Source organism: Fusarium solani (assembly GCF_023522795.1).
Source record: "Fusarium solani strain SB1 chromosome Unknown bctg00000003_1, whole genome shotgun sequence".
NCBI lineage: Eukaryota > Fungi > Ascomycota > Sordariomycetes > Hypocreales > Nectriaceae > Fusarium > Fusarium solani.
In genome coordinates this window covers 2,677,742-2,700,908 of record NW_027072154.1, presented here as the reverse complement: position 1 = coordinate 2,700,908, position 23,167 = coordinate 2,677,742, and the positions used below count along the sequence as shown (strand labels likewise).

Here is a 23,167-nt window from a genome sequence, read left to right as displayed (position 1 = left end):
TCCATATCTCCAGATTGCGGCTGCGGCTACGGTACAGCGGATGGACGGCAACGTCTTCCCCAGATTCCAGGCTTCAGGAGTCAGGTCTGGTGTCGGACAATGAATGAATACTTCACCCCCCTCCACATCCAGCCAATGTTGCCAATGTTGCTGATAGCCCGCCAGGGGTGCTAACACTTTCCCAATTCCAGCGTGGGGGTGATAAGCTAATCTGGCTGATATCACGCCCAAGTTCCCAAACACAGGTGCAGAGAGACACCCTCCTCCGGCAGATGGTAGGGATTCGCAAGCCACCGGGCGGGCGTCTGGGTCGACCCATGCCCCTTGTTGATGTGTGCTTGCTTTGCTTCCTTGTCGTGTTAGCCCGTTTAGCCTGTCGACCAAGGCCGCCCTTATCCAAGAATTCTAGCGCGCCACCGCATCGTGTGTCTGGTCTGGTCTGTCCTGTCCTGAGCGAGCTTCCCCGAGCAGATAAGGCAATTGAGCCCGGCCAAGAAACCCCAGGCCAGGAGGCTCTGTCGTGCTCCATCTTTCTCCAGCTTCCCCTTGTGCGATGGCGCCCCAGACCCGAGCCCCTGATGCCTGTCGCAACCCTACGAGCTAGCCGATTGCGGCAATTCCGGGGCAAATGATCTCAGATCTTATCCTGACCCTCGGTGATTCGGAACGGCGATGTCCGTCATTGCATGTCAACACCTCGGATTTGGTCCGGAGTTCAGAGGCCTTCCAGGTTTTTGGTCCTTATCTTGGCAGCTGGCATTTGACGCCTCCAACTCCCGCACGAGAGGCATGAACCATTCCGAGGCCACTCGGCTTGCCGTGGCTTCGAGGCGCAAGCGGTTGACAACACGGATACACGTATTTCTACCCCGTACCCCTGACGCATTGAGCCTCTGCCTCGACAAGGCGAGCAGTGTCGTCAGCAAACAGTTGTTTCGACGGGATTACCCAGCTTTCCGTAGCGCCGCCGGCCAACTGGCCTGGCCCTGCGCCTGGACTGCCGCGGATTCGCCCCAGAGAGAGGGTCCAGCTTGAGAAGAGCCTCCATTTTCACCAGCTGCCTGTCCATGCGCAACTCCTCCATCCTCCGTGAGGGGGCTCCATTGGAATCCAGCAGGGCCTGCTAGTCCGCGATGTTAATAATGCGCTGACATGCAAGATGCGGCGAACCATGTCCAGCCGATACGGCCAATGCGCCCGCCCTGAATCCAACGAGCCGGTTAAGACTCAGACTTGCACCTGGAGACGTTCTATTTCCCCAGATGGCCCTCGTGGTTGCCACGGTTGTCATCTACTTCAGACCGAAGGGTACAACTCTCGTCTCAATGACGCATTAGCAGTCATGTCCGTCCTCCTCCCAAGAGAATTCAGTCTCCGGCTCTGTACCCCAGCCCGTCGAACGACTTTTCCACAGTAGCGGCTTTCAGGGACCCAACACGTGCGGATACGGCCACGTCGGCCCTGACTGGACCGCTTGACACCCCCCCCGTCCACGATAGCAGCCCCGTTCCCTGGGGGCGGCTTGGGGATTTCACGACACTCGAAAGGAATTGCGTTTTTCATGTGTCAGTCCCGGCCGTCTGATTTGCCGTTTAGCCAGAGTAGCCGACTAGGTGTCTAAAGGCCCGAGAACTCCTAGGGGCAGGTCATCTCGGTCGCTGGATCTTGGGCGTATTGAGGCGGCAAACTTCCCAGTGCTTGTTCCCACCCACGTGGTGGTATTGTGCGTAGTGCCGTTCTTCATCAGGGTCGACGACGTTACTAGCCGCTACGTGATGTGATGCTATCCAGGTGCCTATCCGACCACCATCGGAGGCGGCTCCGCTGGGGGGCTTAAATGTCAGCGCGAGATTGGGATCGTTGATGGCGGAAGAAAGAGACCTGGGGGTGCTCTGCCGCATGTGATAGGTGAGCTAGGCGTGACCTTGCAGCGGTCGTTGACCGAGAGTTGAAGCTATCCGGTGAGGAAACGTGTTGGTACAGCAGCCCTGGCAAGCCGCTGATCGGCCTCTGGCATACCGAGCCAGAGCCTCGGTGGTGGCTTGTGGGAGGTCCCTCGTCGCAGATCCCAGGGTCTAGATCTCCAACAAGCCTTCGCGGGGCTCCAGCTTTTTGCATGCACAATGCAGCGGCGTGCCATGATGTCCCTTGCAGAGGGGCCTGCGGCTCATTGAAGGCTGAACTAGTCCCAGGAAAGGACGATGAAGCTCGTCATGGCCATGACCATTCCCGGATGGCGCTTAGGGGGACGATTGAGCAAGACGGCCAAGATCTTGCGCAAGCATGGCGCTGAAAGCAACTGTCACAGTCAAGGCCAGGGAGAGCTTCACATAGCCGTGGCCGTGCGTCGCATGAAAGGCCTCTCTCCGTGGGGGTCTCTGGCACTGAGAGTTGCCACGCTTGGTAAAGCTGGTCCAGCTGCACTGGCATCGTCCAATACCTACTGCCTCTGCAGCATGGCAGCGAGCAGCACGCAAGCTGCCGAGCCTCTGGTCTCTGGCCATCCCCAGTTTTCCCGCTCACGATCCCGACATTGGCCGAGCCGTGCACATACTGTTGGCGCCCGCCGTGATGCACAGTAGCCGCACAGTCGAGCTGTCGGTCCAATCGCCCATATGTATGGCTGTCGGTGTGGGTGCTCAGAGCCTCAGGTGAGATGACTTGTCGCACCGAAATCACCTGTCTCCCCGCAAAAAAGGGACAAGAACCGCCGTGGTCATGGCTTCATTCAGCCAGACGAAGCTATCTGACCGGGCCGGTGTCATGGCCTAGCGCTTGCCCGCAACTTACCTACCCTACTACCTCAAGGGCACCTGGTTCTCCAGACTCAAGGCCTCCTGGAGGAGGAGGAGCTCCTCGACAGGCCCCAGGGTCTAGGCGACAAACCCATGATAAAAGTCAGGGCTTTCACCACGCTGCCCCATCATGGACTGGAATCGTATTCGGTACCTTGCAGTTTAGAGCCGCCGCATCTAGCCGGGTGAGGGTTTTTGAGAGGACACGCCGTCTCATCGTCTCCAGTGCACGTCCAACTAAGCCTCATTGTCAGCGAGCTGGAGCAAGCTAGGATACACGGACAATCTGGGTGAGCGGGACAGCATCAAACAGCGATAAACCACCAGGAGAGGGTCAAGCTCGGAAATGGCGGCGCTAAATCTGATGCCGTAATGCTAACTCCTTGGTCTGCATTGCAATCGGGTGGGGCAGACCTGGGGGAAGAGGCGAAGTCATCGCTGCAGCAAGTCTAGAAGCTTGATCAGTGAGTCTCAGCCAGACAGGCTCCACTGGACGTCTTTTCCCTCAGACAAGACAAGCAATTGTCCGTTTGTCTTTTGAGAGCCGAGGCTTCCACCTCCGTTGCGAGTCGAGCAAGCAAACTTTGCCGTGTCACTTGAAACTGGCACGGGGTAACTCATGCAAGGCACAAGACAAGCATGGTCTGGATGTAACACAAGCATCAACGGGGAGCCAAGACCGTCGAGAATCTTGGAAAGTCGCAGAACGGAGCCCGCCCACCGTCTGACCCCGTCTTTGCTGTGCTGTGCTGTACTGTCCCTTGGCCGGTCCGTCCTAATCACGCCGTCAGCTGGAATCTCTTATCTCTGCAGTTTCCCGTTACGGACAGGCTCCTATCATGACCCCAGACTGTCAATCCTGTGACTCGAAATCTTTTCCGTGCTCTGCCGGGGACCGGGGAGATGGGGAATGGGGTAGCCTCGTCTTCCCCACAACCTCCTCCCGCAATCATCTCAAGGACGGGAGGAAGGGCTAATGGCGCCGAGGTCGTTATCTCTAGTATCATGCGCTGCTCGAGTCAAGCTCTCAATCTGCCACCGACGATCACCTCGCACATTTTTCTTCGCCACTCTCTAATTTGAAGCTGGAGTCTCCACGTCCCCACGATGGCTCCAAGACTCGTCTGGGATTTAGGACCCCGTATTGAAGTCGACCTGGTGAGAATCAGCTCAGTGTTACCCGAGCCACATCCATTCCCAGAAGCTAGTTGTGTAGCCAATATTTGCTGGGATATTGGCCCGCAAGTGCCGGTGTGGTGACCGAAGCGTTGTGGAATGCAATAAAGTCAAATGGACCTTGGCCTTCTCGGCTTTCTTAGTGGACAGTAACTCTGTGACTGCTCACCTTTCACAGCAAATACCACGACTATCTGGCAATTGTGCTCTGATCCCTCCCCAATGGCGAGCGGTTTGCCACGGCCGTTTGCCACAGCGGTTAAACTGCCCTTGCTCCATGCTGGGATATCTGTGGACCGCTTATCGAGATTCGTGGCCCAAAGCCGGGGATTGAGTGGCTTGACGAGAGGAGAGAAGGGGAAACAGTTCAAGGCAACCTTGAGTAAGCGGAGAGCTAGCTCAGGTGAGCTTCGGTGGGCTGATACTCGGTCTCATCGAATGTTCCAAAGAAGTCGACTATGCCGTAAAGGAAGACAGGGTTTCATCCTCCACAGATGGTCGATCCTTTGACGTAGGAGCTTCGCCAGCGAGACTTGCCCGACGACTTAGAAAGAGTATCTATAGGTCACGTGACCTCGCGTTCTTTGTTCTTCGAAGCACGTGCGTGACTGCCGCGACCACCGGTGATGAAAGGTCCACTCACGATTGCTTCATTGACTGGCCTGGAAAAACTCCGCGCATCGTCATGAGAGTGGAGGATGGATTATCATGCGATTCACGGTCATGACAGAGCCAGCTTTGACACATCTGGTGCCCGTCAGTCTCACGATGCATCCCACGATCTGGTGCCTAAACTAACCCGCTATACAGACCGATTACCAACCGTCTCGGCTTCCCAGGCCCTGGACGAGCTTGGAGGCGACGCGTCAAACCATGTCTCTACAGGTCTCGAGGATCTAGATCATGCTCTTGCGGGTACAGTATCTGTTGACTCTCAGGATTCTACCCCAAAAGGTGGTGTTCATCGCGGCCAGGTGACAGAAATTTGGGGCCCCCCTGGAACGGGGAAAACTGCCTTGGGGTAAGGAAGTGGACGTTCCCTTGCATATTACGAGACTAACGTGCGAGAAAGACTGCAGCTCGCCTCAAATGCATTGCGGGATGGCAATGCAGTGGTCTGGGTAGGTTCGTTGAGTCAAGCATAACCCTCCTTCGATACCAATATCTGACCCAACTTTGCTGTATAGACTGCTTTCAGGCTATTCCTCGCAACAGGCTAAAGGCGGTCATCAATACTATCAAGGATGATCAAGGCGATTCAGATGTGGAAGCACATGATGTTGAGGGTGACGCTGGTCGATTCCTTCATTATTCATGTCTGACACTTCCTCACTTTGTCGCCCTCATCTCACGACCTACTGCCAAGGCTATACCAGCCAATTCTTCGCTGGTGGTTATCAGCTCCCTATCAGCATTAGTCAACTCGGCTCTGCCAAAATCGCATGATGGCAAGGCTATTTCGAAGTCTGCCAAGGGTATGTGGATAAGCGAGTGCTTGATGTCCCGTAGCTGACATGTTTCCAGGTCCAAGTCCCTCTACGAAACGGCTACAGGCACTGCAGTCCATCATGAATGCTCTTCACAAACTTGCGGCCACTAGGAATTGCGCAGTTGTAATCCTGTCTCAATGCGCGACCAAGATGCACTCGGAAAGGGGTGCAACGTTGACTGCGGCAGTCAATGCCACGGTTTGGGAGCAAGGGGTCTCGACACGGCTTGTCGTGTTCCGAGACTGGGTCTGGCAAGAGGGCAAGCTTGCGAGCGTGTTCCTCGCAGGTCTGCAAAAGGTGGATGGAAAGGCGTCTCAGGAGACCGTGGAGAACGTAGTCGCATTCAAAGTGGAGTTGGTATGTCAGGCATCGTGTGTCCAAGCTGGCGATCGCTCACATGAAGATGGCAGGACGGCGTGGCCCAGATTCCCTACGAAGCGATTCAATCACTTGAGCTGGCCAGGCACAAGCGAAAGCTTGGCGAGACGGAGCTCGAAGTTCCTGACAGCGAGGACGACGAGGACTACGGATGGGCAGATGAAGACGAAGCGGCTATGCCGGCCCCGCCGCCTCAGTGGCAAGGCAGCGAGGACCTCATCCTGGGCCAGGAAGTCGGACGAAGCGAGGACGAGAACAGTGATGGAGATGATGATGGGGAGCACGGGGACGACAACTAATCAGCAAAGTAAAGGAGGCTCTAGATGGGTCGGATGGAGTCTGGGGATTGTTTAGAAGGAGGCGAGAACCCTTCTCGGCGCCGGCGAAGCGCCGAGAATGGACACCGAGTCGAGACGGCGACCGGCATCTCCAAGCATTGGCAGAGCCTCAGAACGGAACGGAGCAGGGCACGACATGGCCGCGGAGCGAGATGAGAGAATGGCAAAAAGGCGCATTGATGTGAGCCCCTTTCTTACCCTACCAATTCTCCGCCGAAAGCGAAAAATCAGCGCAACGCTGGGACTGTGGGGGACCGCAATAAAGCCGCGCATCGTGCTCGCTGGGCCACAGTCGGTTTGTCAAGCAAGTTCGGCCAAGTCCGGCCGTAGTCCCATGAGGTTAAGCATCGTGGCCGAGTGAGGAGCGAGCGTGGCTCATGGGGTGGGAGGGTTTCGTCATACAGGACCTATTTTACCCGGGTCCCCCAGACTATGGCATGCTTCTGGAAGGACAAGAATTTTCTCTAATGGCATCATTGGCGTCTTAGCTAAGAGACTGCCCCAGGACCCAGGCGTCCCGAAGGGGACTAGAGGCCCTGGGCGTTTCTCCATCCAGGTGAAGCAGGGACAACGGTTGGGCGGCTGGCGGAGGTTTACTGAGCGGGCGTGGAGCGTCGAGCAAGCCAAGCAAGCCTAGCAAGCATCGAAGGGCTCGTGCTCCACCGGGCCGGTCGCTCTTCTGGAGGGATGCTCGAGGGATGCTCGAGGTACCTGTGGGGAAAAGATACTTCTGGTCCAGCTTCTGCCCCAGGGTTTCGTAACGACACACCACCCTCATGCGCTTTTGGACCATGGCCGATGCGATGGCGTCTTGGGGCTCCTGGCTATCCAAATCTTCCCTGCCATCCAGCCATCCATCCCATCCTCGGTCTTCCCAAGGTTTCCCCCATCAACCTGCTGCTTGCCGTCATGGACGGTGGCAACTCGGCATGAAAAACGTGGTGGGCACGCAACCATCTCGGTCTGAGGGATGGAAGCAAAGAAAACCTCCGAGGAAGCATCATGGAAGCAGGGAAGAAGATGGGGATGGATGACGCATGAGATGGTACTGTACCAAGAATAGGGCCAGTGCCATCGGCATTCGACTCTGTGCGACAATGCGACAATGCGACAATGCGACTTGAGCCGGAATCTACCCCAACTAACGTTACCTGCTCATCCCCTAGTCTTCAGCATTCATTCCTAGGACGGCCATCTCAGAGACTCCCACAAATCGCCCGCTACTCATCCTGCGGTGCAGTTTTAGCCTGCAAAACACCCCAGCCCGGCACAATCTATGCACGATGGGATGCAACCTGCAAGCGTCCTGGTCGTCGACTGGGTTGAGTCCCCAACGTCATCTCATGCTGTGGAGTAGAACTCGGCGAGGGTCCGACATGGCTATGGCATGGAGAGTTTGATGCTACTGTAAAAGAAGGTGCTCTTGTGGTTTGTATCACCGTCGTGCTTCATCATGGAGTGGGGATCCTGTTTGACAGGGTCACTCTGCCCGAGACAACGCAACAACAAGATGCATCATGATCATGAGTAGAGCGGTTACAGACAGGGACTGGTACCTGACTGGATACGCAGAGAGGTCTTGAATTGGCCAAGTCGCATCTGGTTGTTTGCTTGTGAGTCAGAGCCAGTCTCCCGACATGACCCGTTCCGCCTCAACCTGTCTCGAGAACCACCACTCAACGTCAAGGGCGGCTATCTAGTCTAGAGGTGAAGGCAACAAGGGCAAAGAAAAATTTTGTTCTCGGTTGTTGGGCAGCAGGCCATGATGGAGTTTTTACGGGTTTGCGGCTTTTGGATGCACACCGCCGTCGTGGCTTTTTTTTTTCTCACTCAATGCATTTTCAACTCTGTTCCCAGTCTCGCCAATGATGTCGCTTCTTCTCGGCAACGAACGAGCGGGTTGTGCGCTAGTACGACTCCAGCCGCCCAGATCGTGAGATCTGGGATGCGATGCGCCAGTTGGGCCGAGATGGGACGGTGCTAAAGAAGGAAGAGAAATGACACTAGCCCCTGTAGGGAATTGCAGCGGTGCCGAGACATGTCCGCACCTGGAAGAAATGGCGTTTTTTATCGTGACTGGGGTTGGGGTTGGGGGATGGGTGAGATGGTGGGATTGATAAAATGAAGCTATACGGTGGCCGTCTTTGTACACGTCTCGTCGTGCATCTTGCGAGACCCATTGGCATTGGCAAATGCGCCCAATGGTTCGTCCTTGACAACGAGATGCTAGCGGTGAAGAAGTGCTGCTACGTGGTGTTGTTGTGCTCTGTCAATTGCTTACCCGGAGAACCATCGATTCCATCTCCCCCTTGGCAACTTTTTTTTTCTTCTTCCCGCTTCTCCTTCTTTCCCGTGACTATTGCCGTTGTGAGACGGCTGCTCGTCAGATCGTACGTGGGCTCCGTATCGAGAAAGCTCAGGGATTGTTACTGAGGACGAGGGTGCATCTGCAGGGCGCTCAGGCGATTCTCCGTCGACATGGGCCGATCGAAGCGGAGACCAGTCTCCGAGAGCTCCCCCCTCGTTGCAGCGAGGAGCTACAGCTACAGCTACCTATCTGCACACGGGGGATAAGGTAGATATGGAAGGGCAAGGTTGTATCTACGACCTCAGTGGACGATACCCCTGGATTTGCTTGCTTCTTTTGGCCTCACTGATACATTGTATGGATGCTTGGCGGCCTCGGCAGACGGGAAGCACACGACGGGACTGCACTCGTCGTGCGACCGTTTCGGGTTCTCCTGCGCGTGCGACGGCATCTCGGACTTGGTCGGTGAGAGAAGACACTGTACGGTACGGAGCGGTGCGGTGCGGTACGGCATCCGTGGATGTCCGTCGTGGAATGGAATGTTGAAGCACGCGCCCTGACCGTCTTCTGGCCTGATCGTCGTGGTTGACGACGGTCTGCCCCAAGATTTGGCGCCCTCGTCCCCCAATCATTCCCTCCCGTTCCTTGCTCCTACACCTCCGTCTCGGATGCCTCATCGGCATATGCGCGGCAGATGGGCGACGATCTTGCTACATCGACCCCATGATGCATCCTTCTTTCCCCATAAGATGTGTTTCTCCGTGTGTGTGAATGCACCATGTCTTCGGTCTGGGGAATTAAACCGCCGCCGCAGCAAGGCAGATAAACGTGATATCGTCCGATGCACACGGCTTCCCTCGCCGACATGCGCGATCGTATCATTCGGGAGACGGTCCTCGGCACTCAGCGACGGACGGAGCCTCTCCCTCTCCCGGGTAGCAGTCTGGGTGCCGTGCCGGACGGAGGGGGGGCCCAGAGAGAAACGCGTGATGGATACAGGCAGTAATGTTGCGGTGGATGGTCGACGGCCCTGTCAAACTCCATGATTACCATTGCCGTCGCATTCTCCCGGTCACGGGCTCCTCAAGGGGTGTGGTTGAACGGAGAAGGGAAACCTGGGGAACCGAGGATGGCGCTGGTCCTGGATCACGGGGTCCCCGCGAACCTTGGGGACTGGCTGTCAGTGTTATTTGCCTGAATGCGATACCTTGAGCACGCGCTCTCCCTTCGTAATCTGTTGCCGACGCCGGAGCGAGAGCTCATGGTCATTCATCTCTTGGCGGGTTCGTCCCGGCTGTCGCGTGTCAGGATATCCCTAGCCGCGGAACGAGAGAGGCATTTCGCTGCCTTGGTTTCAATCTTGTTTACTGTCGCTTAGATAGCAAGGGATTGGCTTGTTGAACCGGCACGGCTCTCGAGTCCCATGCTGACGTGGCATTAAAGGCTCTTCAGGCCTTTTGGACATTGCCGCGGATGAGAGTCCGCATGAATTACACACGTGTGCCATGTAGGCCCGTCCGTCCTCGGGGAACCAATTCCCCTTGATGTGTTATCGGGCAACTCTAAAGCTGATACAACGTCACCTTCTATACTCGGTCGGGTCCCGGCTGTGATGAGCAGTGGCAGTGCTGTATGGGGGAAACTCGGCGGTCTGTGCCTGAGAGATGGGTACCGCTGTCGATACCGTCAATGCCGGTGTGTTTTCTATCTGTGCATGTTTGGGCTATGGGGTAGCTGTTAGTGATCTTAGTTGGTGACTATTATGAGCTGGGTTTGATATATCTCTGGAGACTTGGTTTCATGTCTTCCCAGGATTGGCGGTTTCAAGCTCTATGGCATATGCTATAGCCCTTGGTGTTTCGCAATGTCCTTATGCTGTTCGCCTTGTATTGCTCATCTCAACCGACATTGGGGTAGTGGTGATGGTGTTTCTACACATATGTATCCCAACCATCGTTAGTTGAACATGAGGTGAGGACAGCCAACATGAATATTCAGTAGAACAAGTAAAATAGTTACCCTCAATTATTCATAACCTGGTAAGGATGCCAATATCAAGTAGCAAAATAACATTGAGTTGTCCTGTTCATGTAACTCCAAGTCCTCGTCAGCGTCTAGAGTTGGTACAGGGTAGCCAGTTCTCGGTCAAGCCCGCCTGACCGAGGTCAGCCGGAAACGGACAATCTCCATGCCGGCTCACCTCATCGAAATTCAGCGACCTCATTGGCCAAGAAGCTCATCGCGACTGCTGCTCACTCCATCCATTCCGAACAGGAGATCACAGACGGCCAGCCTTTGCTTCATCGCTGCTCAACCCCCTTCATCCAAAGGCTGACAATTATTGGATTCACTTACAGTTAGCGGCCGACAGATGTGGCACAATCAGCCTTGAATCCCGATTCGAAGTGTGTCTGCCAGTGGGTGAGATTGGATCTGAGTTTGAACGCGGGAGTTGGGGGACGTTGAGGTAAGATTGAGACACCTCTGTGAACCGCAGATCATCAATCATCTGCATACAACAAGACCCAAAATCGCCCCCACCAGGACTGCATATCGTCAGCTGGCTGTCAATGGCGATGCAAGTGCACGGGTCGAATTCGGATCAGTCCATTGTCAGGACAGTGGCACGAATATTCTGTTGTTCAAGCGACCGTGAATGAGTTGCTCACCACCAATTCAGGCCTGCATCAGATATCGACGACGTTTAGAAACCACATCTTCTCAATATCAAACCTCAGCCTTTACATATCACAACAATTCCGGCATCACGCAATCGCAATGGCTGAACCGCAGAACGGGACCAGTCCCCCGGCTGGCAAGGACACTGACACCAACACTGTCAATGTCAAGAAGGACGAGAAGCCATTCTCATGGCTGTATGCAACACCCCGTCCCTTCTCTGGACGAACATCGTACTAATATCGCATGTAGAAACCCGCATCCCATCTTTGTCATCATTCTCGTCGGCTCCGAAGAATGTCCCTTTGGAATACAGAAGGACTTTCTCTGCGCGCGATCCGAATTCTATGAGAAGCACTTCGCTGCGATGAGCTCCCTTGACAAGGTAGAACACCTTGTCAAGCTCCCCGACACGACCAAGGAGATTTTTGGGCTGGCCCAACACTTTCTGTACACCGACAAGGTCATCTCTGATGAGTCTAACGTGCCCTCCTACGAGGCCCTGGTTGGACTCTGGAAGCTCGGCCACCACTTGGGCATTAAGGGGCTCTGTGACAAGGCCCTCGACGCCATGGTTGATTGTCGACGTCTCACTGAGCGAATCCCAGCGACGCCTCTTCTCATCCAGGTCTGGAAGGACACTCCCGAGGGCTCTTCGATCCGAAAGCTGCTCCTGTCGTGGACGGCCGAGTACATGCGATCCTCGGATGCTCGAGCAGAGTTTGCCAAGTCGCTGCCCCAGGAGGTCCTCAGCGAGCTTGTCGTTGCCATGAGCTCATTCGACACTGCTCCCGCGGCAGAGCGGGCTACCGAATCCATCGTTGTGCCCTCGACCATGCCGGCTGCGACACCCCGGAAGAATGTTCACTACCTCGAGGACGAGCCTGACAGTGACGCCAAGAAGGCTCGACGAGTCAGTGGGATCCCTATCAGCAACCCGTCATCGGCGGATAGATCCATCAAGGCTCGCGTCACCCTGCCCAAGCCCGCTGTCAAGCGTAGAACCAGCGCGGGCTACGCAGATGGCCGTGAGTTTAGTACGGCACGGAAGATGGAATTCTGTGCCGACCTCTTGAGCAGAATGCTATCTGGTCCTGGTACGTGAACCCTCACATTTCTTGTATGACACTGGAATTAACTTGCACAGGTTTCTGGACCCGACTTGTCGGCCCCTTTCGTGACCCCGTTGAGCCTATCGAGGATGGTGTGCCGGATTACTTTGACAAGGTCAAGCGACCCATGGATCTGAGCACCATCAAGGCCAAGATGGACAGAAAGGAGTACGCAAACGAGGACGAGTTCCTGAGGGACATTCGCCAGATCTTTGAGAACTGCTTCACGTACTGGAAGGAGGGAGACCCCATGTGGGCCGCTGGAGAGAGACTCCAGAAGACCTTTGAGGAAAAGTTCCTGCAGATGAACAAATGGGTTGCCAAGATGACTGGCGACGAGGACTAATTTGATCCCCTCGAGACCATTCTGGCAGCGAGTTGACGGCTCCTCGAACACATTGGCTAGGCACGATGGGGTACAGCTTTCAAGGAGCCTGGTGCAAAAGGGATAGCATGGAGGCTGGTTTATTTCTCGGCTTTACTGTAACTAGGGTATTCACCCGCCTCGGTTTCCACGGTGTAAAGGGAGCAGATGAGAGATTTCATGGGCCAGGGATGAAATTGTACCTGGCGTAATAGGCTCCATTACAAGGCGTCTCTGGAAACTTGGCAAGGGCATGGCGGGAATAGGCGGTGTCTTTGTGTGTTGTACCAAGATAGATAATAATCTCTCGGGACACCCTTGTTGTCGCTGCTCAGCTTGACCGACGTGAAGTGAGATGGACGATCTTTGACCGTTTCTATGCTGTGATGCAGATGAGTGGAGGAGATGGTGAGTCAAGTGGAACTAGACTGAAGGGTCAAGTGCTATTGACCACGATGAATTATCCCGCCGGACGGCTAGGTACAGATGTTCCGAGTTGCTGGAGATGAGGAGCAATTTGCGGTATATTTGGGCCTGATCAAGGGCGTCTAATTTGACGACAACTTGCCGCCATCCGTCGGGACTGTACTGACACGAATGGCAAGATGCATGTTGGCAAGTGCATAAAGGATTTGTGAGTCACGAGAAGAAGAGAGTCAGGTTGTCTGTCTCGGGTTTGCTTTTTTATTTTTAGGTGGTTTGTCTGGATGCGAGGCATTGATGTGATGCAGCTGGCCTGATGGTGATGCATGATGGGGAATAAATAGAAAAGCAATGTGTTGGCAGAGGATGGATGCATACAAAGTCTAAACATAGAATACTATATACTGTCGGTGAAGAGGAAATAGAGTGAATAATGAATGTATTGTTTGTTGGCTTGTATGCGCGGAGTGTCACAGACAGGTGACGGTTAACAGCCCGGTGAGTCGGGGAGAGTGGTTGCAGTCTGGCAATCATAGCTGGACTCGACAAAGAGACAGACTTTGAAATTGAGATTGCCACTGACGTTCTCGTTCGGTCCAGCCCTCGAGATCCCTGTCGTCTTGTCGAGAGGCTAATGGCCCATGACCTGGTTCATGGAATAACCTGAAACCCGGGTGGTGTCGTGTGAGTGGGAGAGCCAATAGGAGGGCTTGGTATAGGTAGCAGGGAGGGCAGTTTAGCCGTAGAAGAGCCACGTCTACCATGAGTGTTTCTCTCCTCTTCTGTTCATTCTTTCAATGCTTCAGCTTGTGCAACCTGTTTGTCTACTTCGTAGGTATCTATTGCTTGCTTCTGTGTGGTGGCCTGTTCCTGGTTCCTGCGTCAGGCGGCTTCCTAGCGCAACGGGCCTCGGCTAGCACCTGCAGCTGGTTGGCAGGACCCCTGAAGCCGGGCGGTAGCAAGCTGACCACTCAGAGGCGTCGGCGGGTGACATTGCGACTCGAGGGACCTACCAGAAGAGGCAAGTAGGGCCTTGAGAGCCCATGTCGAAGAAATGGAGAGCTCTCCAGCTGCAATATCACTCGTTGACGTCAAGAGGCTTCTCTCTTCTTCCCCAAGATTGCACTCTTGAAGCGGTCTAATGCGCCATGCGCATGCCATGGTCCAACAGGGTCTGGTCTGGCAGGTCGGTGAGTGGCTAATTAACACCACCAGTTCAGCCCTCATTTGATGCAACTGACGATCATGGGGATCTGGCGTCAAAAATCTCGCAGACTAGTAGAGAGACTCGCTCGACTCGGACAAATTGCTTAATTGCCCGGCGCATGGACATGTGTCGACTGCATGAAACACCATGTTTGTCTTGGACGAGGATGCAAAGGCCAAGAAACTCTTTGTCAAAACAATGGATGTCTCGTCGCAAAATAACCCTTCCCTTCCTTTCTACCAGGGCCTCAACTGCCCTACCCCTCAACGCTCCCACAATAGGCTAGGCGCCGGGCAGCCCAAGGTCGCGATGGAGGCAAATGTCGAGGGGAGGGGGACACAATTTAAATTAAAATAGGAGATGGGATCCATGGCCAAGCACGCGCCCCCTACCCGTCGATCCAGCCTATGGGAGGCTTGAGACGAGACCCCATTCCCCTTCCAACCAGCCGGACTCTCTCGCGATGCCTTGCTCAGGGCTGGCCTGGCTTCTGGGCTGCTGCCCGTTGTGGTTCTAGGTCGCGTTTGAGCCTTTCTTTCCTTGGCGTGTGCCGGCTTGCTTCCCTCGCTGCCACTGCCAGTGGCACCCTCAAACGAGTACTTACACCGAGATGGCCCCCATCTTGTCAACCATCACCCTCCTCCACCCTCTCCGTCCTTGTTGTTGTTGCTGCTGTTGTCGTTGTCCTGCCTAGAGATTCGCATCTGTCGATACTCGATCCATTCTTTCAACTCATCCTTTGAACACGGCATCTTTACTCGATCCTAGTCTTACAGACCTAGCATCTTGTTCACTCACTCACTCACTTACTCGCTTCACTGCTTCTCCACCGCGAAACCCTGTTTGTGGCTCTCGTTCCCTGCCTGCCAGATCGCATCGTGTAAGCGCTTCAACTCGACTATATTCTTTCGACTTCAGTCCTTCCCGTCCGTCAAGATGAACTTCAAGACTCTCGCCTCGCTCGTCCTCCTGGCCTGCGCCACAAACGTCGCCGCCGACCCCCAGCCTTACAAGCTGGTCAAGGGCCCCGTCGAGGGCCTCAGTCTCGCGCGTCGCTCTACCCCCGGGTATCAGCCTGAGCAGTCTACCTGCGGCGACGGCAGCACCTGCGCCGAAGCTTGCGGCCAGGGCTACGAGACGTGCCCTTCCAACGACGATTCCACTCACTGCTACAACCCCCTGGTCAAGCAGAAGTGCTGCTCTGATGGCACTGGAAGTATGTTGCGCCAGACTCGGCTTACACGACAAGATGGATAAACTAACCTTGCTCTAGACTCTTGCGATGATGGCTACTACTGCACTCATGACACCAAGTCCCAGACCTGGTGCTGCCCTGACTCGATGGACCTGGTTCAGTGTGCGGCTGCGTACGGCGTCAAGGACGGCCTCGAGACCGACTCGCCTTTGACCACTTCCAAGCCTGCCACCACCACTTCTGAGCTCAAGACCATCTCCACCACCGTTCTCATCACGAGCACCTCTCTCCCCACCCCTGAGACCACCTCTACTACCTCTACTACCGTCGCTGTTCCCACGACCAAGGCCGTCACGTCTAAGACCAAGACCGAGGTCGTTGAGAAGACCACCACCCCCTGCCCCAGCTCTGGTTACAGCACTGCCTGGCGTGGTTCCAACAGCACCATCGCCAGTGCCGTCCCGACTCAGCCCTCTGAGACTGGCCCTGTTCCTATCGAGACCACAGCAACCAGTGAGCCTACTCAGGCCACCGGTGGTGCTGCCACCACTGGTGTGAGCGCTTTGCTGCTTGTCGCTGCTGGTGTCTTCGCCCTCCTCTAAATCAAGCTCTGTCCCGTGGAAGCGTAGGCTACTCTTGAGTCGCCTTTCGGATACGATGTGCTCGGCGTCGCCACGATATTTACGAGTTCATGATGAAGAGAGCGATGGGAGGCTTGGTGCATTTGAGATGACGACTATTGGAAAAAAACCCCGTGTTGCAATGTCCAGCTTCTAATACCCTTCTGATGATCATACCCCCTTTTTTCGAATTTCAACCGGAGTTGACGGGCTTGGTGTTTTTTGTGTGTTTGGTAAGGAAAAGAAAGGAAAGGAAGGGAGCGAGGAAGAGGATGAGATGGACGAAATGAGAAACGCTCACAAGTGCTTGGAATGCTTTGACGTCTGGTACACGACCTTCGTATACCCAAGGTACCTAGTACCTACTTTACACTTGAATCTTAGTTACTATTCCTCACGGAGCGAGAGCTACAGCCTCCGCTTCGTGACCCTACTTGACCTAATAATTGCCCTGGTAGACAATTTTACTCGACATTGCACACGCTTGAGTGAAGGTTCCCACTTGTCTTGTGACGTTTGCATAGAGACTATGGTTCGTAGCTTGGCAATATTAGTAGTAAGAGGTCAAGGATGAATAAGAGCTCAGGGTATCGACTGGGTTGAGATTAGATCATCTTATCTTATACCGACAGGCTGGCTCCAGGGTTCCGGGATGATGCGGCCGCTCCCGAAAGCAGCTATCAGCCACCCAGGAACCAAAGTGTAAATATGGAGGCGATGGTGTAGTAAGTCACAAGATGGCGTCAGTTTGAAGCTCTCGATGACACGAATCAAGATGAGAAAGCGACTGGGTATGATTTCTCTCAGCAACTAAACACGGCGCGTGCGGACGCAGCGCAACCGATAGCAAACGGCCCTCCCATTTCCATTCCAAGCTTTATTCTGTTTCTTCATGTATGTGTGTACCGGGATTCCCTACTCTTTGGCCTCGTCGCATCGTAAACATTCTTCGTCTTGTCTAAATTCGTCTAGTTTCCGCCGACGGCCTCGGGCACCTTGTTCTCGTCGTAGCCGTACTTCTCCTTGAGCTCCTCGACGAGCTTGACGTATTGCTCCTGAGCGGCGTCGGGGGTGACGCTATCATCGACGACCTTCTTCCACGCGTTGTACTTGGCCTTGCCCTGAAGGAGTGTGTTAGCTTTTTGTCGGTGTTGGGGGGGGCGTAGGGGAGCTTGCCTTGAAGTCAAAGGTGCCAGGGGCAGCGGCCTTGGAGAAGTCCTCACCAGTGCCGACCTTGTAGAGAGCTGTGCGAGAAGACAACATGTTAGCTGGGATGGGAACGTGGCGAGGGGGGGTAAAGGTGGCGGTTACCGTAGAGCTGGAGGAGCTCGTCAGGGCCGGGCTTAGAGGTGAGCTTCTTGGAGTCCTCAATGGCCTTCTTGAAGGCGTCGCTCTGGGGGGCAGCCATGATGATGGAATAGAGAAGGAAGTTGGTGATTAGAGGTAAAAGACGAGTTGTTTCCGGTATGTAGAGAGAGATGAGAGAGGGAGAAGAGGAAATGACGAAGTTGCGGGTGTTGGGATTATTGTTGAGGAACTTGGCCTTCCCCCCCGGCAGTGCGGGTTATAGCGGGGTCATGGGATTGCCATGGAGGGGTCAGGCGCGGCGCTCGCTCTGTTGCGGTGGAGGGACGTGAGTCGGGTAATGCGCGGCGTTACCCGAACAAGACACGAGCATCAGCGGACGATCATCGACCAGAGTAGACACAAAGATGCCTCGGCTTCAACAGCTTGAAGATGATGTGCGAGTTTATTGGTGTGACAGAAGCTGCAACACTGTCGGCATCATGTCAAGCGGACAGACATATACCTATGGAGGGACCATGATTCAGCTATGAAACACTCTGCGGTAGGCTGCGTACCATACGTCGGCTCGTCATAGACAAACATGGAATTATTCCGAGATCGACGACGTCTCCCTTTACATCCGGCTCTCATCAGTCAACTCACTCACACGGGATCATAACCCCAAACACAAAGAAGAGCAATTGGCATCGGCCTTTCGTCAAGCCCACAATCATGACAAAAACCGTCGTCGTTTTGGGTGGCAGCCTTGGTGGCATGGCTGTTACTCACCGTCTGCTCAAGTACACGCGGCCTCATGAGGAAGACCTCAAGGTGATTCTCGTGTCCAAGGTAAAAAAGCCCGGCCTCTTCCCACAAGCCATCCCTCGAGGCTCACTTTGGTAGAACAGTCACTTCTATTGGAACCTGGCTTCCGTCCGTGCCGTTATTCCTGGTGTAGTCAGAGACGACCAAATCCTCGCTCCCATAGAGCCTGGTCTGGCTCAGTACCCGGCCGGCAGTGTTGAGTTCATCGTCGGTGCCGTCTCCGCCGTTGACCCAGCGGCCCGCACCGTCCGTGTTGATAAGGACGGCGGCCCGGGCCCGGTGCTTACGTATGATCACCTTGTGGTCGCTACGGGCGCGGACGCCGCTGACCCGGCTCTCCCCTGGAAGGCCAGCGGTTCGCATGAGGACCTCCTGACCAGTCTTCACGACACAGCTGCCAAGGTTGAGAAGGCAAAGCATGTTGTCATCGCCGGCGCCGGCGCCACTGGAGTCGAGCTCTCTGGCGAAATCCGCTACGCCTTCCCATCCACGACGGTGGTGCTCATCTCATCAGGGGATCACGTCGTCGCGGGGGACCAGATAGCCGGGTGCGTCGAGGCCGAGCTCCGCCGGCTGGGCGTTGAGATCCGAGCGGGCGTGCGCGCCGATGCCGCAACGGAGCTGCCAGACGGCAGGACGCGGGTGACGCTATCGGACGGCGGAGTTCTTGAGACGGACCTGTACCTCCCGACTATGGGACTCCGGCCCAACACGGGGTTCTTGCCAAAGGAGTGGCTCAATGAGCACGGCTATGTGGACGTGGACGAGGAGATGCGTGTGAAGGCTGCTGGTGATGGTGTGTGGGCTGTGGGAGATGTCGTGTCTAAGCCGCGGGCGGCCTTTATGATCACCGACGCCCAGGCCGCAGGCGTCGCAAAGAACATCGATCTTGCGCTCAAGGACAAGCCGGCACAGTCCGTGAGTGGTCCCCTCGTGGATGTCTTCCTATGCTCTACAGGCCGGAGTCGCGGAGCTGGGCGACTAGGAGTCGTGCCCGTACCGTCTCTCGCTGTGTGGGCAGTCAAGGGCCGTACTCTGGGTATGCAGCGCACGCAGAAGTACGCGGATGGGAGTATGTGGTGACGATCTGTGTTGAGTAGGCGAATGACTAGAGCAGCAACGCCTAACGTCCCATTAAAGAAAACGCCATGATATTCCTACATAATAAACAGCGAGCCCGCCAACCCTCGATTATATACGACCTCCCCTTTACCTCTTCTCGTCCTCAATCTCCCTCCGGATCTCCTCTAGCACTTGCTCGCGCGACCGCAGGTGTGATTCTAGACCCTCGACCTGCTCGCGGACTGTCTGGAGATCCTCCTGTATGCTCTTAAGACCCCCGCCTACCGCACTCTTGCCCGTTCCCTCTTCTAGCTCCCTCAGCTCCCTGCGCTTGTATTCAAGTAGCTGGTCAAGCTCCTTCTTGACCAGTGCGGGCTTCGAATCACGCTTGCCGCCTTTCCGGCGCTCGGCAATCTCCTCCACCTTCCTCATCTTCTCCTCCAGGTCTTGCAGCTTGCGCTTCAGTCGCACCTCTTCCCAATCTTCCGTCTTCTCCGTCGAGAAATCTGTGCCCGCGGTCTTGAAACCGCTACGACCTAGACGCGTAAGGTATTGGTCGCCAAACTTGGCCTTGCGCCCAGTGGTGGTCGAGTCGTCGGCCTTGGTAGCCCATCGTGAGTTGGCGCCGGTTCGCTGGTTGTCGACTTGGTAGTCGATCTGGTTGCGCTCAAAGCTGGAGCGGAGAGAGGCAGGGACGGTGCGCGGGATTCGGAAACCCTCGTGTCGGTAGTTAAGAATATGTAGGAAGGCGAGGGCGGCGTCTTTGTTAATGGTCGATTGCGCAGATGGGTTGACCAAGTTCCATGCGGATCTAATGTCGGTATCGGGAACGTCAAGGGACTCGTAGAGATCGCCAAGGGAGTTGACTGTGTCGATTAGCTTATGCTTCTTGAGATTCGGTTAGAGGACGTACAAGCAATCTCGCCGCGCATGTCCCGGCTCTCCTGGTAAATCTGTTCGTACTTGGACTTGTCCTCGGGCTTCATGTACCACTCGAAGCCGTCCTTGAGGCCGAGGTCCTCTGTTTCATCCTCAACTTGCTCGAACTGCACTTGCTTGCCAGTGATGGCCCGGGTCGCTTGCACCAAATGGGCCTTGGACTCTGGGACGAGCCAATCGGGCAGGGAGGTGGGAACGTCTGCGTATTCCTGTACTAGGTAAGCTGCCGTGTCACAAAGGTTCTTGAGCGACAGAACCATACCCCGTTCAGGATGTCAAAGATGACGCGCATGGCGACGCAGAACTCCTCAAAGTCGAGGTTTCCATCATTGTCCACATCTGCCAGGTCCCATACTCGCTCCAGCTGATCATCTCGGAGACCACTGTTCTTGAGCACGGGGGCGGCCTGCTCTCCTGTAAGGAACTTGCCGCCGCCTGTCCGGGCGGAAAAGATGTTCCAATAGGTTTCGATTTCTTGCGCCTCGATCTTGGGAGCCATGGCTGCGTCGGATGGCGCTGGACGACTGGGGACGTTGTCGGCGAAAGTATCAAGGACAAAGGGGAAGATCAGATTATCTGGAGAGTAGAATTAAGTAGCAATCGTTTGGGCGGCGACCGCAGAATGTGGAATACGGCGGAGAGATGATGTCGGTGTCGGGTCGGGGCGTGAGGTTGCGAATGACGAAGCTCCGTCTCCAGCCACGCCTTGGGCTGCTTTCCCCTGATGGATGGGATGGAGAGGCCGCAGCTCCGCGAAGCCCCGCTTGAGCCATATCCAAGTTAGTGCGATAAGTAATCTCAATCTCGGCCATCGTTCTCCCATGGATGTCATGAGCCAGTGTGATGACAGGCCATTCACTTGGCTGGCCGTGAGTAACTGACACGAGATCCAAATACGTGGTATGTGTGTAGGTATGGTATACAAGCTGAATTCAGATGGTGATGGAGAGAAATTATGCATACAGTTACTGAAGGCTGTGTTAGTTCAACCCCTGAATTCAGCTGCATCTTTCACAAATGCCTGACAGTCGATAATACCAAACGAAAAGCAATTCGCATATGCCTCTGGGCTTCCACTTTGGGCTTTACAACTACTGCTCCAACTACATGATCTCCATTACCATAGAACAACGACACTATCCCCAGACGAGTCTCACCGAGCTTGCTGTGGTTGAGCCCCACTGTCCCTGGCATGAGCCCCCAGAGCGTCCCCCAGGAATCGTCTCCCAGTGGCTGGCTTCAGTGGACTGCCCAATCGATGGCAGGCACGATGGAGGGGCACGGCTGCCACACCCGAACAGCCTTTGGAGGGGCACAAGGCAAAGGAAATGGCCTTAAATTGAAGCTAAACCGTCTCTTGCTTGTTACAGACCGCTCTCTTTCGCTTCGCTTTCACCGCAAAGACTCTCTCTTCTCTTCTCTTGAAGCATACCGTAATTGTACTGTCTCAACTCTGTCACAATGTCAACAACAACAACAACCGTCACTGCCCAGCCCATCACGGCTGAGGCTATGCTCCGTCTCTTCCCTGACATTGACACCAGCTCGGAGCCCTTGTCTGGTCACGATGAGGAGCAGATCCGCCTCATGGACGAGGTCTGCATCGTCCTCGACGAGAACGACAAGCCAATTGGCACTGCCAGCAAGAAGATTTGTACGTTGCGCCTCGACTATACCCCGAATCCTTTGCCTTGCTAACTAGATCACTTCCAGGCCATCTCATGACCAACATCGACAAGGGCCTCCTCCACCGTGCCTTTTCCGTCTTCCTCTTCAACGACAAGAACGAACTGCTCCTCCAGCAGCGCGCCACCGAGAAGATCACCTTCCCCGACATGTGGACCAACACCTGCTGCTCCCACCCCCTCAACATCCCCACCGAGACGGGATCGAGCCTCGAGGATGCCATTGCTGGTGTCAAGAGGGCCGCTCAGCGCAAGCTTGACCACGAGCTGGGCATCAAGAAGGAGCAGGTTCCTTTCGAGAAGTTCCACTTCCTGACCCGAATTCACTACAAGGCTCCCAGCGACGGAAAGTGGGGTGAACATGAGAGTATGTTTTATCAGCCGACGTTAATCTCTTGATGCGAAAGTACAATATCTAACTGCAACCTAGTCGACTATATTCTGTTCATCAAGGCCAATGTCGACCTCGACGTCAACAAGAACGAGGTCAGGGACACCCAGTATGTCAGCCCAGAGAAGCTCAAGAAGCAATTCGACGACCCCAGCCTGGTCTTCACTCCCTGGTTCAAGCTCATCTGCAACTCGATGCTGTTTGAGTGGTGGGAGAACCTCGACTCTGGCCTGGACAAGTACCTGAACGAGCAGGAGATTCGCCGCATGTAACGAACCACGGATAACGAGACAAAGAAACCTCCGAAACGGAAAAGGACGACAGGAGAGATAAGATGATTGCCAAAAAGAGTTACGAGGGAAAGAATCAGGTTGCGGTTGCATAGGCTGTTCGCGGTCGATCAGCATAGATATCCGCTCTCGCGCCTCCGCCGTGTCTAGATCAGATCTCACGAGGGGCACAGAGCCGCTTTTTAATTTGACGTCGTTTATATTCATCACTTTCTTGGACGCAGCAAATTATTGTTTCTGGAACCCAGCAAAACCCTGGCACCTCTCAGAGATAGCTGCAATCTCGATCGAATTGTCATGATTTACTACTCCTCACATACGAGCGATTAGGTTCTTGTGCATCAATACTCGAAGCCCCTACGTGCTTCTTTCCCGCCTCATCCGAGCTCATCACAACTCACAAGTTGCACAGTACATTCTTAGTCCGGTGACCTCGGGTGCCGTTGCAAGCCGCTGACATCCAAGACAGACAAGACAATCAATGTCTTTGGATGCTGCCGGTCAGCTTTGGTTCAACCGCGCCAACCGATTCAGCCCTCGCGTTGGAGGCACATGTGCTCCTCAGTCAACAAAGCACCTCGACCCGGAGCCGGCTATCTTGAC

At 55.0% G+C, this 23,167-nt stretch overlaps 8 protein-coding genes across 8 annotated transcripts; 6 read left to right on the top strand and 2 right to left on the bottom strand.

Moving 5' to 3' along the window:
- Nucleotides 1-2,213: 2,213 nt before the first annotated feature.
- On the top strand, nt 2,214-2,750 carry MRS44_006410 (uncharacterized protein; the record flags this gene model as incomplete). Its single annotated transcript, XM_065621754.1, has 3 exons — nt 2,214-2,403; nt 2,456-2,651; nt 2,699-2,750. 3 exons carry the CDS (start codon nt 2,214-2,216, stop codon nt 2,748-2,750), a joined length of 438 nt encoding a protein of 145 aa, XP_065477826.1.
- Nucleotides 2,751-4,679: 1,929 nt separating this feature from the next.
- Nucleotides 4,680-6,138, top strand: MRS44_006409 (uncharacterized protein; the record flags this gene model as incomplete). Its single annotated transcript, XM_046281880.2, has 6 exons — nt 4,680-4,731; nt 4,782-4,992; nt 5,044-5,096; nt 5,159-5,446; nt 5,496-5,818; nt 5,872-6,138. 6 exons carry the CDS (start codon nt 4,680-4,682, stop codon nt 6,136-6,138), a joined length of 1,194 nt encoding a protein of 397 aa, XP_046139998.1.
- A 5,125-nt stretch (nt 6,139-11,263) lies between these two features.
- On the top strand, nt 11,264-12,622 carry MRS44_006408 (uncharacterized protein; the record flags this gene model as incomplete). Its single annotated transcript, XM_046267766.2, has 3 exons — nt 11,264-11,361; nt 11,417-12,261; nt 12,312-12,622. 3 exons carry the CDS (start codon nt 11,264-11,266, stop codon nt 12,620-12,622), a joined length of 1,254 nt encoding a protein of 417 aa, XP_046139999.1.
- Nucleotides 12,623-15,206: 2,584 nt separating this feature from the next.
- Nucleotides 15,207-16,067, top strand: MRS44_006407 (uncharacterized protein; the record flags this gene model as incomplete). The annotated part of the gene is made up of 2 exons (XM_046267770.2): nt 15,207-15,486; nt 15,544-16,067. 2 exons carry the CDS (start codon nt 15,207-15,209, stop codon nt 16,065-16,067), a joined length of 804 nt encoding a protein of 267 aa, XP_046140000.1.
- Nucleotides 16,068-17,053: 986 nt separating this feature from the next.
- On the bottom strand, nt 17,054-17,493 carry MRS44_006406 (uncharacterized protein; the record flags this gene model as incomplete). Its single annotated transcript, XM_065621753.1, has 3 exons — nt 17,054-17,256; nt 17,309-17,329; nt 17,397-17,493. 3 exons carry the CDS (start codon nt 17,491-17,493, stop codon nt 17,054-17,056), a joined length of 321 nt encoding a protein of 106 aa, XP_065477825.1.
- A 611-nt stretch (nt 17,494-18,104) lies between these two features.
- MRS44_006405 (uncharacterized protein) lies at nt 18,105-19,280 on the top strand (the record flags this gene model as incomplete). Its single annotated transcript, XM_046267834.2, has 2 exons — nt 18,105-18,221; nt 18,276-19,280. 2 exons carry the CDS (start codon nt 18,105-18,107, stop codon nt 19,278-19,280), a joined length of 1,122 nt encoding a protein of 373 aa, XP_046140002.1.
- A 126-nt stretch (nt 19,281-19,406) lies between these two features.
- Nucleotides 19,407-21,010, bottom strand: MRS44_006404 (uncharacterized protein; the record flags this gene model as incomplete). Its single annotated transcript, XM_065621752.1, has 4 exons — nt 19,407-20,125; nt 20,173-20,407; nt 20,461-20,774; nt 20,815-21,010. 4 exons carry the CDS (start codon nt 21,008-21,010, stop codon nt 19,407-19,409), a joined length of 1,464 nt encoding a protein of 487 aa, XP_065477824.1.
- A 649-nt stretch (nt 21,011-21,659) lies between these two features.
- MRS44_006403 (uncharacterized protein) lies at nt 21,660-22,546 on the top strand (the record flags this gene model as incomplete). Its single annotated transcript, XM_046274613.2, has 3 exons — nt 21,660-21,852; nt 21,912-22,250; nt 22,314-22,546. The coding sequence occupies 3 exons, from the start codon at nt 21,660-21,662 to the stop codon at nt 22,544-22,546; spliced, it is 765 nt and encodes a 254-aa protein (XP_046140004.1).
- Between the last annotated feature and the right edge of the window lie 621 nt (nt 22,547-23,167).